We start from the raw sequence: 16,849 nt of genomic DNA, 5'->3' as shown, positions 1-16,849 counted from the left end.
GGCATCTGAGGCGATGATGCACCCCAGGTAGCTGAACTGCTGGACTGTCTTCAGAACTGATTCACCCACAGTGATGCAGGGAGGGTGATAATCTTCCTGGGGTGCAGGCTGGTAGAGAACTTCTGTCTTCTTCAGACTAACTTCTAGGCCGAATAGCTTGGCAGCCTCTGCAAAGCAGGACGTCATATGCTGCAGAGCTGATACCGAGTGGGAGACGAGTGCAGCATCATCAGCAAATAGTAGCTCTCGGATGAGTTTTTCCATTGTCTTGGAGTGAGCCTTTAGTCGCCTCAGGTTGAACAGGCTGCCATCGGTGCGATAGTGGATGTAGACACCATCGTCATCATCTAGATCTACTGCGGCTCTTTGAAGCATCATGCTAAAGAAGATCATAAAGAGAGTTGGCGTGAGAACGCAGCCTTGCTTTACACCTGTGCCTATTGGGAAGGGCTCCGAGAGGTCGTTGCAGTGTCTGACTTGGCCTCGCTGGTCTTCATGTAGCTGGATGATCATGCTGAGGAACCTTGGGGGACATCCTAAACGTTCCAAGATTTGCCACAGGCCTTTCCTGCTAACGGTATCGAAAGCTTTGGTAAGGTCGACAAAAGTCACATATAGACCCTTGTTCTGTTCCCTGCATTTCTCTTGGAGCTGCCTGAGAACAAATACCATGTCGGTGGTGCTCCTGTTAGCTCTGAAGCCGCACTGGCTCTCTGGGAGGAGTTCTTCTGCAATGGTGGGCACCAGTCTGTTCAGGAGTATTCTGGCAAGGATTTTGCCTGCGATGGAGAGCAGGGTTATCCCCCGGTAGTTGGAGCAGTCTGACTTTTCTCCTTTGTTCTTGTGTAGAGTGATGATGATTGCATCGCGAAAGTCCTGTGGTAGTTTGCCTTGTTCCTAGCAGGTGACAAGTACTTTGTGAAGTGTGCTATGTAGTACTGTGCCCCTATGCTTCCAGATCTCTGGTAGGATTCCATCAACTCCCGCTGCCTTGCCACTTTTCAGTTGCTTGATGGCTTTAACAGTCTCTTCTAGGGTGGGGATCTCATCCAACTCTGTTTTCACTGGTTGAAGTGGGGTGAAGTGGATTGCTGAATCTTGAACTACGTGGTTGGCACTGAAGAGAGCCTGAAAATACTCTGACCACCGATTCAGTATGAATGCCTTGTCTGTGAGGAGCACTTGGCCGTCTGCACTACGCAAGGGACTCTGAGCCTGATATGATGGGCCATATACTGCCTTCAGGGCTTCGTAGAACCCTCTTAAATCACCAGTGTCTGCACACAGCTGGGTTCTCTCTGCAAGCTTGGTCCACCACTCGTTCTGAATGTCTCGAAGCTTGCGCTGGAGGATGCTACATGCAGCGCAAAAGATTGCTTTTTTCCCGGAACAGGAGGGCTGAGCAAGATGTGCTTGGTAGGCAGATCTCTTTTTCGCTAGTAATTCTTGGATCTCTTGATTGTTCTCGTCAAACCAGTCCTTGTTTTTCCTTGTGGAGAACCCGAGGACTTCTTCAGAGATCAACAGGATGGTAGTTTTTAGGTGTTCCCAGAGTGCTTCTGGAGAAGGGTCTGAGGGGCAACTGGGGTCCTCAATTCTTGACTGGAGTTTTGCCTGGAAGGCAGCTTTAACTTCGGCTGACTGAAGGCTGCCAACCTGAAGCTTCCTCCGAGGGATACCTCCTCTCCTGGGTGTGGGTTTAAAGTGAAGACGGAGATTGCAGCATACAAGACGATGATCCCTATGACATTCCGCACTGGGCATTACTCGGGTGTGTAAGACATCTCGAAGGTCTCTCTGGCGCACCAGAATGTAGTCGATAAGGTGCCAGTGCTTGGACCGTGGGTGCATCCAGGTTGTCTTCAGGCTGTTCTTCTGCTGAAAGATAGTGTTGGTGATGGTGAGCTGGTGCTCCGTGCAGAATTCTAGCAGGAGGCGCCCGTTATCATTGCAGTTGCCAATGCCGTGTTTGCCAAGTACTCCTTTCCAGGCTTCCGAGTTTTTACCTACTCTGGCATTCAAGTCGCCAAGAATGATCACCTTGTCCTCTGTAGGGGTCTTCCGTACGAGGTTGCGTAGATCAGCATAGAACTTGTTCTTTTCTGCAGGATCTGCTTGAAGGGTTGGGGCATACACACTGAAGAGTGTTGCATGCTGCTTGTTTTGAAGTGGGAGGCGCATGGACATGATGCGATCTGAGTGACCTGTTGGCAGGTTTTCGAGTTTGGAGGCAATGGAGTTCCTGACCATGAAGCCAACGCCAGAAAGACGGCTCTCAGCCTTTGACTTACCCGACCAGTAGAGGGTATAGCCAGCACCATGTTCTTGAAGACTACCTTCCTCAGGGAAACGGACCTCACTGAGTACTGCTATGTCAATATTCAACCTGAGAAGTTCGTGGGCAACTAGAGCAGAGCGTCGTTCAGGGCGACCACTGTCTACTGTGTCAAGCATGGTTCTGATGTTCCAACACGCAAGCTTAAGTTTTTGCACACTTTGTGAGGCAGGTGCGTGCCTTTTCTTTGTTGTTATTTTTTGACCGCAAGTAAGGATGCCCGTGGCTAACCAACTGGGGTGGGGGAGACGAGCTTTGTTTAGGCCACCTTTTCTAGGCCCCTCTCCGTGTGGAGCAAGCAGTGCTGTCCCTAGATAAGGCTGCTTGGTCGTTCAGGGTGCTGCCGAAAGATGCTTTCGTCTCCGGGTCAGCATCAGGCGACCAATACCCTGAACCGCCTACATGCAGGATCGGGACTGCGGCTTCCAGTGGCATTCCAGTTAGGGACGGTGGCTCAGTGGTAGAGCATCTGCTTGGTAAGCAGAAGGTCCCAGGTTCAATCCCCGGCATCTCCAAAAAAGGGTCCAGGCAAAATGGTGTGAAAAACCTCAGCTTGAGACCCTGGAGAGCCGCTGCCAGTCTGAGAAGACAATACTGACTTTGATGGACCAAGGATCTGATTCAGTATAAGGCAGCTTCATATGTTCATATGTTCATCTTCCACCTGCCATTTCGCCGCTTGCCCATCGCTGCAGGACTTGGTGTGTTGCGGGTTGTGGATATGCCCTTCAGGCCTGCGCAGAGGAATTTTTAGGTGAAGCACAGTGTGCGTGGTATTGGCTCCACCCTTTCACCTTGGGGTCATCTGCCATGGCCCAGTGAGCCGGGACGCCGGCAGCGAGTCCTCCAGGTGGTAGGTGTTACATTAACGAGCTCTATCTGCCCGGGTTTGATGTTAGAGTTTTCCTTCTCTTGGCTGGCGAGGTTGGTGAGCCCAGCCTGCCCATCCGGTTATACCGCCGGACATTCGGTCGCACCATGATGTGGCAAACTCTATGAGAAACGGGGGGGGGGGGGGACCAGCGGGAAGGTGTTGCCACGGATGCAGTAATGCAGGAGAGGCCATTGCAGTGACCATGTGCCAGGCATAGCCGGACAGTGACCACGCGGCGTTCACTACACCGGGAAGGAGAGGCTATGTATTGCGCATACACTTTCCCTGGGGGGGCAGGATACCCAAGAGGGAGCCCACCCCTCCCCCCCCCAATGAACACTACAACTGCGCAAAAGTCAATGTTTTAAATTAAATTACCATAAGCAAACTGCTGTGCATTGGGGCCACTGCATGCTGCCATATTCTTGTGTTTTGTACTGCTGCCGTTCCACATCCCATTTGCTATTCTGTATCTTGCTCTGGAGGATGTGGAATGGTGGTACACTATAACCCCACCTTGCTTTGCTTTCCTTACTCAATCTGTACATTGACTCATCAGTGATATGTCCTACTCTATCTACAATAAATGAATCTATCTGAAAATACAAAAGATCTCATTATTGTCAGCATTGGGTGGCCATTAAGGAAGGCTTGGCCTGTGTCCCACTTTCAGAGGCTTCATGACCCATTTTTGGGTTCTGACCCACAGGCAGGGAAACAATGGCTTAAAAGAGCCCTTCCAACTACAGGATTATGTGCCTTATGGCAGCAGGAATCGCTGGATCTTTGTCCTTCCTTCCTTCAAAAGCCCACTAATCAAATATGCTCTTTATTTTCCATACGTGGCATAACTACCGAACCCTCCACCAGAATTCTCACCAGTTTGTATTTCATAAAACATAAAGAGGACATATTGTGTATATAGGCAATAGCCTACTTTATCAGATGCACACTGTGAACTGTGAGGAAATGGCTCTCTATGACTTGAGAGACGTACTGGGAGATAAACAGAGGTAACAAGGAAGGAGAGAGAACGGTTGCTAATAAATCACACTGGAGTGTTGAAGATGTAATGAACACAATTTCCAACCAAATGGGGGAAGTAATTACTTTTTGTGAGAAAGAATACTCTCACTAGTGCAATGCAAACCTATTACTTCCTAGGTCTTGCGTGCGATGCTCACGCTAATGTTTCCCATAATGGCACTGACCTTTTTTTTTGCAATATCATCACATGGCTGAATCTCATTTCCTTGCCCTACACAGAACAATTCATTTCCCATTTCGCTACATATTTATTCTACAGCGGACAGGCTAATTAGACATGGGGGCAGAAGATCTATGGGTCAGAAGATCTATGGGACCTTCTACATGCCATGCAGCTGCTCTACCACTGAGCTATAACATTTTTTCTTCTCTATGTATATGCAGCAGCAGATCCTCCCAAAAACCACAGGGGTGGGGATGGGAGGTATTTGTGAGTTTCCTGCATTGTGCAGGGGGTTGGACTAGATGACCCTGGAGATCCCTTCCAACTCTATAATTCTATGAGGAAGTGGCTCTCTAGGAACTCTGCAACCCAACTGGTGAGGTTCCATGGCCCAACTCGGCTGAAGAGCCAAATGCTTTAACTCATAGCAGTTTTGCTGTAGTAGCTATCGAATTCTGGTAAGATGTACCATATGTCAAAGTTACATTGCAAATAAAATGGAGAGAAGGTTTACTGAGAGATCAAAAAAAAAGCAAAGGAAAGAGGATCACTGGATGAAGAGAAATCAGTGAGGCATTATGCAGTGCTCCCCCTATGTGTTTTCAATTGATGATGCTTCAACAAAGAGGTGGAACATAACAATCCTGAGCAAACATACAGGATAACGCAGCCAAGACACACAATGCACATTATTAAAAGGAGCTGCCTCCCCGCAAGGCTGCCTGATGGGAAGAACTCTTTCCGCTACAGCCTCTCTGCAGCCATTATCATTCTCAGCTTACACTAAAATAGTATAAGGGCCCATTCATTACTGGAGTGGTATTCAGCAACAATGGGTGAGAAAAGAATCACAATTTTTATCAAAGCCATTTGGTGTCATGGAGAGAGCCGAGAAAGCTCTGTTTTCAGAAAGACATTTTTTGTGAAGTTGGTTCTTTTAAAAAAAGAAATAATAAAACAGCTATTACTTAATTTTCTGCTGGTACAATTTCAGCATTGTGGATTGAATCTACTTTTACAATTAAAATATCTGTAAAAATAACACGCACACACACATATACACTCGTGACTCGACATTTTTTCAAATTCTGTAAGGATCTACGTCCCCCATTTCAAAACCTGCTTGTTGGCTGATCTGACACAATTCTACAGATCTTCCAGGATGGGAGGTCAAACGTGGTCGGGCACATGGCAAAAATGAGCTTGTACAGAAAAATGTTGGATCCAAACTCACCCTCAGCACCCCCAAAAGTTCCCCCTTGTGGCAAGAAATGTGTCAGGAATGAACAAAGAAAGTTACTGTCTGAAATAAACACAAGCATGCCCAGCTGAAGCACACCTGAAGTTCCAAAGTGGTAGAGGTGGTAAATATAAGACAATAGCTGGGAGACAGATGAAAGCCAGAATAGACAGGTTACTTACCTGTAACTGTAGATCTTTGAGTGTTCATTTGTGCATTCACACTCATGGGATAGAGCGCCTGCACCGATCCCGAATCGGTACCTAAAAAGCCCGGGATTTTTTTGCGCTCGGCACCAACGGGCATGCGCAAGCGTCCCAGTGCGCATGCTCGCCGGCGCCAGCACGAGGATCCCGCCAGTCCCTTCCTGACCGCTGGAAGCCCCTACTGGAGGGAGACTGTCAGCAGTGGGGAAGGAGGGCGGGCAGTGTGAATGCACAGATGACCACTCGAAGATCTACAGTTACAGGTAAGCAACCTGTCTATCTTCTTCATGGTCTCTGTGCTACACACTCATGGGAGATTAGCAAGCAAGACATACCTGGAGGCGGAAAGACGGTCAACCAGAAGAAACAGCTTGCAGCACCGCAGCTCCCAGACGAGTCCTCTGTTGAGCATGCACGTCCAGCGCGTAGTGCTTCATAAAGGCATGCGGAGAGGACCAGGTGGCAGCCTTGCAAACATCCGTCAGGGAAACGCCTTTCAGGAACGCCACCGACATTGCCCTTGTAGAGTGTCCGCGAATAGGCCCAGGCAACGGCTTCTTTGCCAACAAATAACACAGTTTAATAGTCTCAGTGAGCCATTTTGAAAGCCACTGAGACGAGATCCTGGAACCTAACTTAGGAGCAGCATAAGAAACAAAAAGCTGCTGGTCCTTACGAAAACTCTTGGAGCGACTTAAATAAAACAATACAGCACGCTTCACGTCCAGAGCATGCAACTTACATTCCTCATCCGAGGAAGGAGTAGGATGAAAAGTGGGCAACCAAACTTCTAAGTTGAGGTGGAACTGAGAGACCACTTTGGGGAGAAAAGAAATATCAGGAGCTAACAACACTCCAGCCTCCCGAAAAACTAAATATGGGTAGTCACAACGCATAGCCGTGAGCTCCCCTGCACGGCGTGCTGATGTGATGGCTACCAAAAAGGCAGTCTTCCAAGAAAGAAGCTGTAACGAACATGTGGCCATCGGCACAAAAGGACGTCGAGTCAGCCTGTCCAACACTAAAGTCAAATCCCACAACTGTGGGGGTGATCTCGATGGAGGATGAAGCCTAAGCAAACCCTTTAACAACCTCTTAGAATGAGGGTGTGCAAAAACACAGTGCCCCTCAACCAGTTCATGGAACACAGAAATTGCTGCCAAATAAACCTTGATGGCAGGAAAAAACAAGGCCACATCCACCAGAGATAACAAAAACTCAAAAATCCCACCCTGTGGCGGGAGACTGAGGGATCAACTAGGAACTGCAGAAACCTCCGTCACTTCCTATCATAGGAAGCGTGGGTAGCAAGTTTCCTGCTGTTCAAGAAAACATGTTGGACTCTGCTAGAGAACCCACAGGGTCGATGAACCACGCTGTCAGCCCCACCTGAAGCTGACTCTGCTTCTGTTTTGCAGCTCTGGAAGATGCCGGTACGCCCAGGTTCCTTGAAGTTTTTATACTTTTGTCCATTTCCTGGAGTGCGTTGTCGGTGGTGGAGCTGAAGAGGCCTTCGCCCTCGAAGGGCAGATCCTCGACAAAGGCCCTGGTGTCCTGCTGGAGAGCTGTAGATCTGAGCCAGGAGTGGCAGCGGAGGCAGACAACAGAAGTGATGGTCCTTGCTGAAATGTCGACCATGTGCTTTGCTGCAGCCAGTTGTTGCTTGGCTACAGCAAAGCCTTCCTTCTGCAACTTCTTTGCAGCTGACTTCTTCTCCTCACTCAGGGAAGACAGGAGGGGGGTTAGTTGCTCCCACACTGAGTATTGGTATCTAGCCATGCACGCAGCATAGTTACTCCCAGCGCCCCAGCAGAATAGAACTTCCTCCCGACATTATCCAACTTCCCTTCTTTGTCTGGGGGAGAGGTATGCGTCTTGCGGGCCTTGGAGGAAGAGGAAATAACCACCGAATTTGGCTTCAGGTGAACAGGAACTCAGCCCCGGACTCTTGGACACGGTACATATGGTCCAACCTCCTCGATGACACTGGCATAGAAGCAGGCTTCGCCCAGGGCTCCTTCACTGCCTGTAGGATGACCTTCGTCACTGGCAGGGCAACTGCTGTAGACGTATCCCGCTGCATAATGTCAAACATGTTATTGTCTACAACGGGTTGTGGCTGTGACACAGGAAGCGAGAAGGAAAGTGCCATCCTCTTCACCAGGTCCCCATAGGACTTCAGATCCTCCAACGGTGAGATGGGAAGATCTTCAGCCTTATGAGACACCGGGGAAGGCTCCAAAGCCCGGTCCGGATTGTCGGTACCGACCTCAGAGTCCGACGATGAAGACTCTCTGTGCAGAGATCGTTCCGAGAGCACCAGAGTAGACTTTCTGATGGGTGACCGGATCGACCCCGACGACCGAGGTTGGATTTCCTCCACCACTATGCCGCGTCTGTCAGGTGGGACAGCGATCGATGCCGAAGGATGTCTTCTAGAATGTTGAGACAGCCTGGACATGTGGGATGCCTCAGATTGTTGGTCCCAGTCACCGAACTCATGAGGAGGATACCATTAGTACGGTGGGTAAGGATAAGGGTAAGGAGGCCACTGGTGCTGCTCCCATGATGGAAGCAGTGGGAAGCGACGAACTACTGAAGTTGGCTCCAGCTCTCTCTGGCCTCTCATCTGATCCATCGGTGCCAAAAGCTCCATCGGCACCTCCACCTCCGAGACCGAGTTGCTGTCACTGCGACGCCTGGACCCTGAAGAATGGGAGCGCTGAGTCAGGTCGATCTTGTGCTCCGATGCCGATAGGCGCAGCTGCGAAGCACTGCCTCTCGACACTGAAGGGCTACGATGTGGGGACACCAAGATCTTCCTCGGTGGAGCTGTCGATGTTGAAGCATCATGCGAAGGCGAAGGGGTGCGGGATGGTTTCCTCTTTCCCTTCTCCTTCGACTTCACCTTTTTCGGCGCGGATGATCGGGTGCCCGAATCATCCTGACGCCTATTAGGCAGGGTGTCCACTGACCTTTCAGAAGGCCGTTTTGTGGAATGCCTGCACTCGACTGGCATCTCGGTTCTAATCGACGAAGCCTCAGCCGATGTGACCGTCGGGGCCGCAGCCTCACCCATCGGTACCGACGGGCCCGATGCCATCTTTTGAGGGCGAAGTGCTGACTCGACCAAAGCCGCCGAAAGCCTCACCGCTCGATTCTTGCAAATTTGCTTAGAGAAGCTCAGGCAGTGAGCGCAAGACTCGACTCGATGTCCCTCGCCCAGACAGAGGAGACAGAGGGAATGGCCATCCGGGGGGGGGGGGGGCAATCTTCTTCCCACAGGAACGGCACCTCTTATAAAAAACCCAACGTCTTTCCATAGACGCCCAGGAAAAAACCCTGCCCAGAAAAGTTTCTGAGGGGGAAAAACGGGGGGAAAACAAGCCCTGAAGGGCAAGTCCAACAATTTTTTTTAAAAAACAACATGAACTAACTATCTAACAACTAACTAACTAACTACACTAGGAAAATAACAAATGGGCTATATCCAAAGGCAAAAAAGCAATCCAAGATTACTTTACTGACCGGGGACACGAAAGGAGAACCTCTCTGCGCAGCGGTCAGAAACGAACTGGAGGGATCCTCGCGCTGGTGAGCATGCACACTGGGACGCCTGCGCATGCCTGTTGGTGCCGAGCATGAAAAAATCCCGTTTTTTTTAGGTACTGATTCGGGGATCGGCACAGGCGCTCTATCCCATGAGTGTGAAGCACAGAGACCACAAAGAAGATCCATGAGGAATCCATGTCTACAAAGAACCCAGGCATGTGACAAGGCAAGCTTCCAACTCATCAAATACCTTCCTGGGACTCTGACCAGGCAAGTCTGATCTTGTCAGATTTCGGAAGCTAAGCAGGATCGACTCTGGCAAGTACTTGGAGGGGAGACAGGCTTTATTCAGTCACCTCCCTGAATATCCTCCAGGTCCCCAGTAGGGGTCAGTCACCAGAGGTTGTCATGACTTCCAGGTGTGTGTGTGCATGCAGAAATCTACAAGATGCTTCTGAAGATCTTGTAGCAGGGGATTTTGCCCTCCTAACAGTCCAGAATTTGAATAGGGACATTAATCTCTTCTGGCTGTTTTGGGGGTGGTCAAAATGTGGGGGGAAACCCTCTCTCTAAATCAAACTATGGTCATCCTACTTGAAAGGAAGACAGCACTGAATGTAAGATGACCTCCCTTTAAAACATTCTGTACTTTTAAAAAAATGATTGGACATAACTGTAACTTACATGGGAATGTAAAATGACCTTGTCTTTTTGTTTCTTTTGATGGCAAACCTGTGAATAAGCCTACTGTTACATTTGAGGAAATACAGTATATATCATGAGAACCAGACTGGTTCTTCCCCAACCTCTTCCCCAAATTTAAAATGGTAGTTATTAAAGATTCAGAAACAAAATTAAAGTCTCAAATGACAAATAATGAAGAGATTCTTTTAATGCCTCACCGCAGACAAAGAACCGTCTGTGTGTGCCCCTTTTTGCCTTTTGTGCATTTAAAACCCCTCCTTGGCTACTTTCTCACAAGGGGAAAACACTTATCTTTAACCATGCCAGTGGTAGCTTGGGGTTAAAGTGGACAAAAACCAGAAAGCAAAAGGGTTAAGCAGCCTTCTGTCCATGCTCTCACGACTTTGCATTTAAAAAAAAAGAAAAGAAAAAGAAATTTCCGAGAGAGAAAAAAACACACACAACAGAGTATCCTGTTGTTCAAGCCATCATTAGCATTACAGCTGGTCTCGAATAACTGCAAAGGGAAATATAATTAAGCCATGGCTGAGAACAGCTGCAAGTCTCTGCTGCAATTCTTGGATGGCTGGGTTGAGTCATCCCTCAGGAATGTACAGGTTGGCATTAAAAATGGACATCAATACTCACAGAAGAAGAAGAAGGTGGTATTGGATTTGTATCCCACCGTATACTCTGAATCTCAGAGTGGTCACAATCTCCTTTATCTCCCCCTGCCCCACAACAGATACCCTGTAAGGTGGGTGGGGCTGAGAGAGCTCTCCCAGAAGCTGCTCTTTCAAGGACAACTCCTACAAGAGCATCAACTTCGAAGGCATAAGAAAAGACTTAATCTGAACAGGCAAGGGGGCGATGGAAGGTGTAGGTCTACTACCCAATTATGGGTTACAGGGGGTAGCCTGCAAAGGATCTTTCTAAATCCAGTAATGGACATCTCAAGAGTCAGATTGGTAGCTGCAGGAAAGGTGTGCTTTTGTGTGTATACTGGGTAAGGATAATTCTACCTGTTCTGGGCATGTTTGAAGTATCTAACCAATCAATGCTAGTAGAAATACATATAAAAGTGTTGCCGTTTCTGAACACTTGAGAAAGTGGAGAACCAACATATTGGATGCTGTTATCTGGAGCAATGTGTCAAGTTCTGTGCAGTTATCATCCAGTCCACCTCTTTGATGTAAAGGACAATCAGAATAAAGGCAAAGTCATCAGGAGCTGCATAGCAGCGACAAAAGATATGCTAAGTTAATAGGATCACACCATTTATTCTGAAATTCAGAAGCCACTTTTCAAGAAATTATAGCAGCTTTGGATCACAAACTAGATGTGATGGAGAAGGCATCATCTACCCCTTCCATGCATAAAGACAGGTTGTTTACCTGTAACTGTAGATCTTTGAGTGGTCATCTGTGCATTCACACTCATGGGATAGAGTGCCTGCATTGATCCCCGAATCGGTACCTAAAAAGCCCGGGATTTTTTTGCACTCGGCACCAGCAGGCATGCGCAGGCATCCCAGTATGCATGCACGATGGCGCAAGCGCGAGGATCCCGTCAGTTCCTTCCTGACTGCTGGAAGCCCCTACTGGAGGGAGACTGTCAGCAGTGGGGAAGGAGGGTGGGTAGTGTGAATGCACAGATGACCACTCGAAGATCTACAGTTGCAGGTAAGCAACCTGTCTATTTTCTTCATGGTCTCTGTGCTACACACTCATGGGAGATTAGCAAGCAAGACATACCTGGAGGCGGGAAGACGGTCAACAAGAAGAAACAGCTTGTAGCACCGCAGCTCCCAGACGAGTCCTCTACTGAGCATGCACATCCAGAGCGTAGTGCTTCATGAAAGCATGTGGAGAGGACCAGGTGGCAGCCTTGCAAACATCCGTCAGGGACACTCCTTTCAGGAATGCCACTGACGTCGCCATCGCTCTTGTAGAGTGTCCACGAATGGGCCCAGGCAACGGCTTCTTTGCCAACAAATAACACAGTTTAATAGTCTCAGTGAGCCACTTTGAAAGCCTCTGAGACGAGATTCTGGAACCCAACTTAGGAGCAGCATAAGAAACAAAAAGATGCTGGTCCTTACAAAAACTCTTGGAGCGACTCAAATAAAACAATAAGGCACACACAACATCTAGAGCATGCCACTTACGTTCCTCATCCGAGGAAGGTGTAGGATAAAACGTGGGCAACCAAACTTCTAACTTAAGGTGAAACTGAGAAACCACCTTGGGGAGAAAAGAAATATCAGGAGCTAACGACACTCCAGACTCCTGAAAAACTAAATATGGGTAGTCACAATGCATAGCGTGAGCTCCCCTGCACAGCGTGCTGATGTGATGGCTACCAAAAAAGCAGTCTTCCAAGATAGAAGCTGTAACGAACACGTGGCCATTGGCTCAAAAAGACGCCGAGTCAGGCTGTCCAACACTAAAGTCAAATCCCACAACTATGGGGGTGATCTCGATGGAGGATGAAGCCTAAGCAAACCCTTCAAAAATCTCTTAGAATGAGGGTGTGCAAAAACTGAATGCCCCTCAACTGGCTCATGGAAGAAAAATATTGCTGCCAAATAAACTTTAACAGATGAAAAAGCAAGGCCAGCATCCACCAGAGATAACAAAAATTCAAAAATCACCGATAGTCCCACCCGTTGGGGTGAGACTGCGGGATCAAGTAAAAACTGAAGAAACTTCCGCCACTTCCTATCATAGGAAGCGCGGGTAGACAACTTCCTATTGTTCAGGAAAACAAGCTGGACTCTGCTGGAGAACTCACAGGGTGGATGAACCACGCTGTCAGCTTCAGGTGAGGTACGTTGTGATGGAATACATGACTGTCCTGAGCCGACATAAGGTCCGGTTCCGCCGGAAATTGGTAGAAGACCCCCCTCGCCAGTTGGAACAAGATCGGGAACCAGTTCTTCCGAGGCCACCACGGAGTCACCAAGATGCAGCATGGTCTCTCTCTTGCGATCTTGTTGACAACTCTTGTCAGCAGTGGCAGAGATGGAAACAGATATAGGAATCGACCTTCCTACAGGAACAACAGACCATCTCCGAATGACTCTGGATCTGTCCCCCTCTGGAACAAAACAGAGGACACTTCCGGTTTCTGGCTGTGGCAAACACATCCACCTGAGGGTACCCCCAGAGCTGAAACAGGGGTTGAAGGAAGTGCCACTGTATCTCCCACTCGTGCGGGGAAGCTGCACCCCTGCTCAGCGAGTCTGCTTGCAGATTGAGCACCCCTGGGAGGTGCGCAGCCTTCACAAAGATGTCGTGCTCCAGGCACTCCGACCACAGTTCCAGTGCCAGTGCAAAGAGCCATCAAGAAACTGTCCTGCCCTGCCTGTTGATATAACACAGGGCAGTAGTATTGTCTGTTAGCAGAGCAACAACCTTCCCCGCCACCATGGGGCGGAAGGACCGAACTGCCAGCAGGTAATTTATATGACAGTGAGCCAATTGGGAAGGCCAAGGGCCCCCCACACAGAGAGAGTCCATGTGAGCCCCCCAGCCCCACAAAGACGCATCTGTTGTGATCGTCACTGTTGTTGCAGGTAGGTGGAAGTGAGCTCCCTGACAAATGTTGTCCTTTGATTTCCACCACTGCAGTGTTCGGAGTGTCACAGGTGGAATTACAAACCTCTTCCGAGGTGAGTCTCTTAATGGTCGAAACTGTCGAAGAAACCATAGTTGTAGGCCTCTCATCCTCAACTTCGCAAAGAGCAGCACGCTTGTAGTTGCCGCCATCAGCCCCAGCATCCGCTGCAGCTGCTGCGCCATGCCCCACTTTCGACTCTGTAAAAGCCTGACAAGATTGATGATGTCCATCGCTCTCTGCTGAGGCAGAAAGACGCGGTGAAGGTTCGTATCCAGCAAAGCCCCTATGAATGGAACTGTCTGTGATGGAGTAAGATGTGACTTTTCCAAGTTGACCTGCAGACCTAAGGTGTGAAGAAGACAAAGAGTGGTGGCAATATGGTCTGACAAACTCTTTTTCGACTCCGCTACAAGGAGCCAATTGTCGATGTATGGAAAGACAACTATCCCTTGAAGCCAGAGGTGAGCAGCCACAATGCTCATCATCTTTGTGAACACCCGAGGTACAGTGGACAGACCGAACGGAAGGGCTTTGAACTGGAAGTGTTGGGAACCTACTGCAAACCAAAGGAAACGTCTGAATGCAGGATGGATGCTGACGTGGAAGAAGGCATCCTTGAGGTCCAGCATTGCCATCCACTCCCCTTGGTTGATGAGGGGCAGAATTATCTGCAGAGTAGACATTCTGAACTTCTGGTACAGAATAAACTTGTTCAGATTCCGAAGGTCCATGATTGGTCTTAGACCCCAATCCCGTTTGGGAAGCAGGAAATAATGAGAGTAGAAGCCTCCCATTCTGGCCACCACCGGGACCCGCTCTATGGCTTGTTTCTGTAGGAGGTTGCTCACCTCCGCCAGCAGAGGTGGGGAAGGGGATGTGGTGATTACCACAGATTGGTTCGGAATCTAAGCGAAGTCTATTTTGTAGCCTTCCGCGATGATGGAAAGCGCCCACCTGTCCGTAGAGATGGACTCCCAGGCCGAAAGGAATGGGCGAAGGCGGATAGAAGAAGTGGGGATGGTGACGTGTGCTACTAGAAAGTCAAAGGCCCTGCTTTTGTGGGCGAGCACCCTTGGACTTGCCAGTGGTCTGTGCTGAAGCGTATCGGTTTCTGTTGTTCCCCCTGTATGGGGACCTACTTTCAGGTTGGGTAGAGCGAGGTCTCAACTGCTGTTCCGGGGAGAACTTTTGATATGGCTTCTTGGACCAAGGTTTATGCCACTGTTTTGGTTTAGCAGCTCTGGAAGAAGCTGGGACACCCAGGTTCCTGGAGGTCTTTACGCTCTTATCCATTTCCTGAAGACCGGGGACACGAAAGGAGATCCTCTCAGTGCAGTGGTCAGAAAGGAACTGGCGGGATCCTCGTGCTGCTGCTGGCGAGCATGCGTACTGGGACACCTGCGCATGCCGCTGGTGCCGAGCGCGAAAAAATCCCGGGCTTTTTAGGTACCGATTCGGGGATTGGTGCAGGTGCTCTATCCCATGAGTGTGAAGCACAGAGACCACGAAGAAGATGGCGTGTGTGTGGGGGCGGAGGGCAGGAGGTACTTCCTACAGCACATCTGAAAGGATGTGTGTGTGTGAGGAGAGCTACTTGATGCCTTTCTCACCCCATGTTTTATCGCTTCAGGCACTTCCAGTATCAGATCCAAGCTTGATACCAGTGGTCAAGATACTGGAATGGGGGGAAGTAAGAAAGAGAGTGGAGCAGGCTTCAGTTCTTCTCTCCCACTGGCCCCTTTTGCAGTGAGAAACCCCCTTCAATTGTATGAACAGGAAAGCTATATACATACACCAGTGTACAAGAACCAATCTTGAAAAGCAACAGAATTGGCAAAAAGTAACAAAAGGCAGCAAGGGAAGATCCCCGGCACCTCTATTAGCACATGCGACTCAGGCTTCAAAGTGTCAATCTTGGATAGGCGCCTCATTAATTCATCCAACGCATCGCCAGTCTGAATTTTCTGCCCTCAAATAACTGAACATGAGAGGAAAAAAAATGGCCTCCCTATAGTGACGCTAGGCATTTCCCCTTGTCTCCATGGTAAAGACCATAGAGATCAATAAAGGTGGCCTAGAGCATCACTCAGAAGTGACACCACATCCCCCCCAAAGTGTGCCATCCTCAGGCACCATCAAAATCTCCTTGCGTTTGGCAAAACAGGGTTGGGAAGACTACTCTTGGAGAGAGAGAGTGGGCCTTCCAGGTATGTGTTCAAGCAAGAATCATCCTGAGAACTGGTGGAGTTCTCTTCGAGTTGGAATCACCTTTGCTTAATAACCTGCTATTCTTCACAACAAGCGACCTAGCTGCTGGGAGATGAACCCATCCTTTCCCAACAAGGAGCTGATTAGAAGAACGTGTACTGCAATACTTGAAAACAGTGAAGGATTTATCTTGTTCCATTTGCAATGAATGTCAACATTTTTTAAAGGCTATATAGCAGGGTGAACCAGGGCTCTTGACAAAGAGACTACACGATTGAACTCAAGGTTCCTGCGCCCCAATTTTGGGAGAAGAGTCTCCTGGTACAGAGAAGTCAGCAAGCACTCAATAATAGAGACACTGGATCATAATATTGTTTTGGAGTGCCTGGGACTTATTTTTTGAGACTATCCCTCTCTATCTGTAAGATGGTGAAATGTTACTGCATTATGTAATATTCCTATGTGTATGCATTGTGTTCACTATATATGTTGTAACTGGTAAACATTTATTCTGCTTTATAAATGTTGTATTGCTTCTAGAGGAGTAGTCTTTTTGTCACAGTCTGATTTTCTAGCTGGCTTTTTGCTGCACAGATTGTGTTCCCCGTTACTGGTGTGCTTTGCCCATCCTTTCCCAAGCATCAGTCCTACCTTCACTTCCACATGAGCCATCAAGACAGCAAAGTTGGTAAGGTGGTTACAGGAGCAGGTGGTGTGTGTCTTGTTGGTTGTCATGAGTCGACATCCTTGCGTTGACCAATACCCTGTCATTGTGCGTTTAGAATAGCTCCAGAATGAACAATTAGGGTTGAAATTTTCCTCAGACTGCTACAAGGAAGAAATAAATGCATGTAACAGAAACACTTCAGCATTAAAACACACATTCTGTTTTCCCAGCCACCAGCAATAGAGTTTGATC

At 48.7% G+C, this 16,849-nt stretch overlaps 1 protein-coding gene across 21 annotated transcripts in view; it reads right to left on the bottom strand.

Annotated features, from left to right (window-relative positions):
• The window catches only part of ADGRL3 (adhesion G protein-coupled receptor L3), an 813,661-nt gene that overhangs the window by 197,001 nt on the left and 599,811 nt on the right, over positions 1–16,849 (bottom strand). For 16 of the 21 annotated variants that reach the window (XM_060236824.1, XM_060236827.1, XM_060236810.1 and 13 more), the window contains one exon: positions 16,582–16,758. In XM_060236824.1, the coding sequence (XP_060092807.1) occupies positions 16,582–16,758 (177 nt within the window). The remainder of the gene's footprint in view (positions 1–16,581; positions 16,759–16,849) is intronic. The other 5 variants (XM_060236811.1, XM_060236816.1, XM_060236821.1 and 2 more) reach the window with 1 other exon arrangement.

The sequence above is a fragment of the Heteronotia binoei genome, chromosome 4 (genome assembly GCF_032191835.1).
Source record: "Heteronotia binoei isolate CCM8104 ecotype False Entrance Well chromosome 4, APGP_CSIRO_Hbin_v1, whole genome shotgun sequence".
In the NCBI taxonomy this organism is placed as follows: domain Eukaryota; kingdom Metazoa; phylum Chordata; class Lepidosauria; order Squamata; family Gekkonidae; genus Heteronotia; species Heteronotia binoei.
Note: the sequence above shows the minus strand (reverse complement) of the source record. Positions and strands in the feature narration are given on the sequence as shown.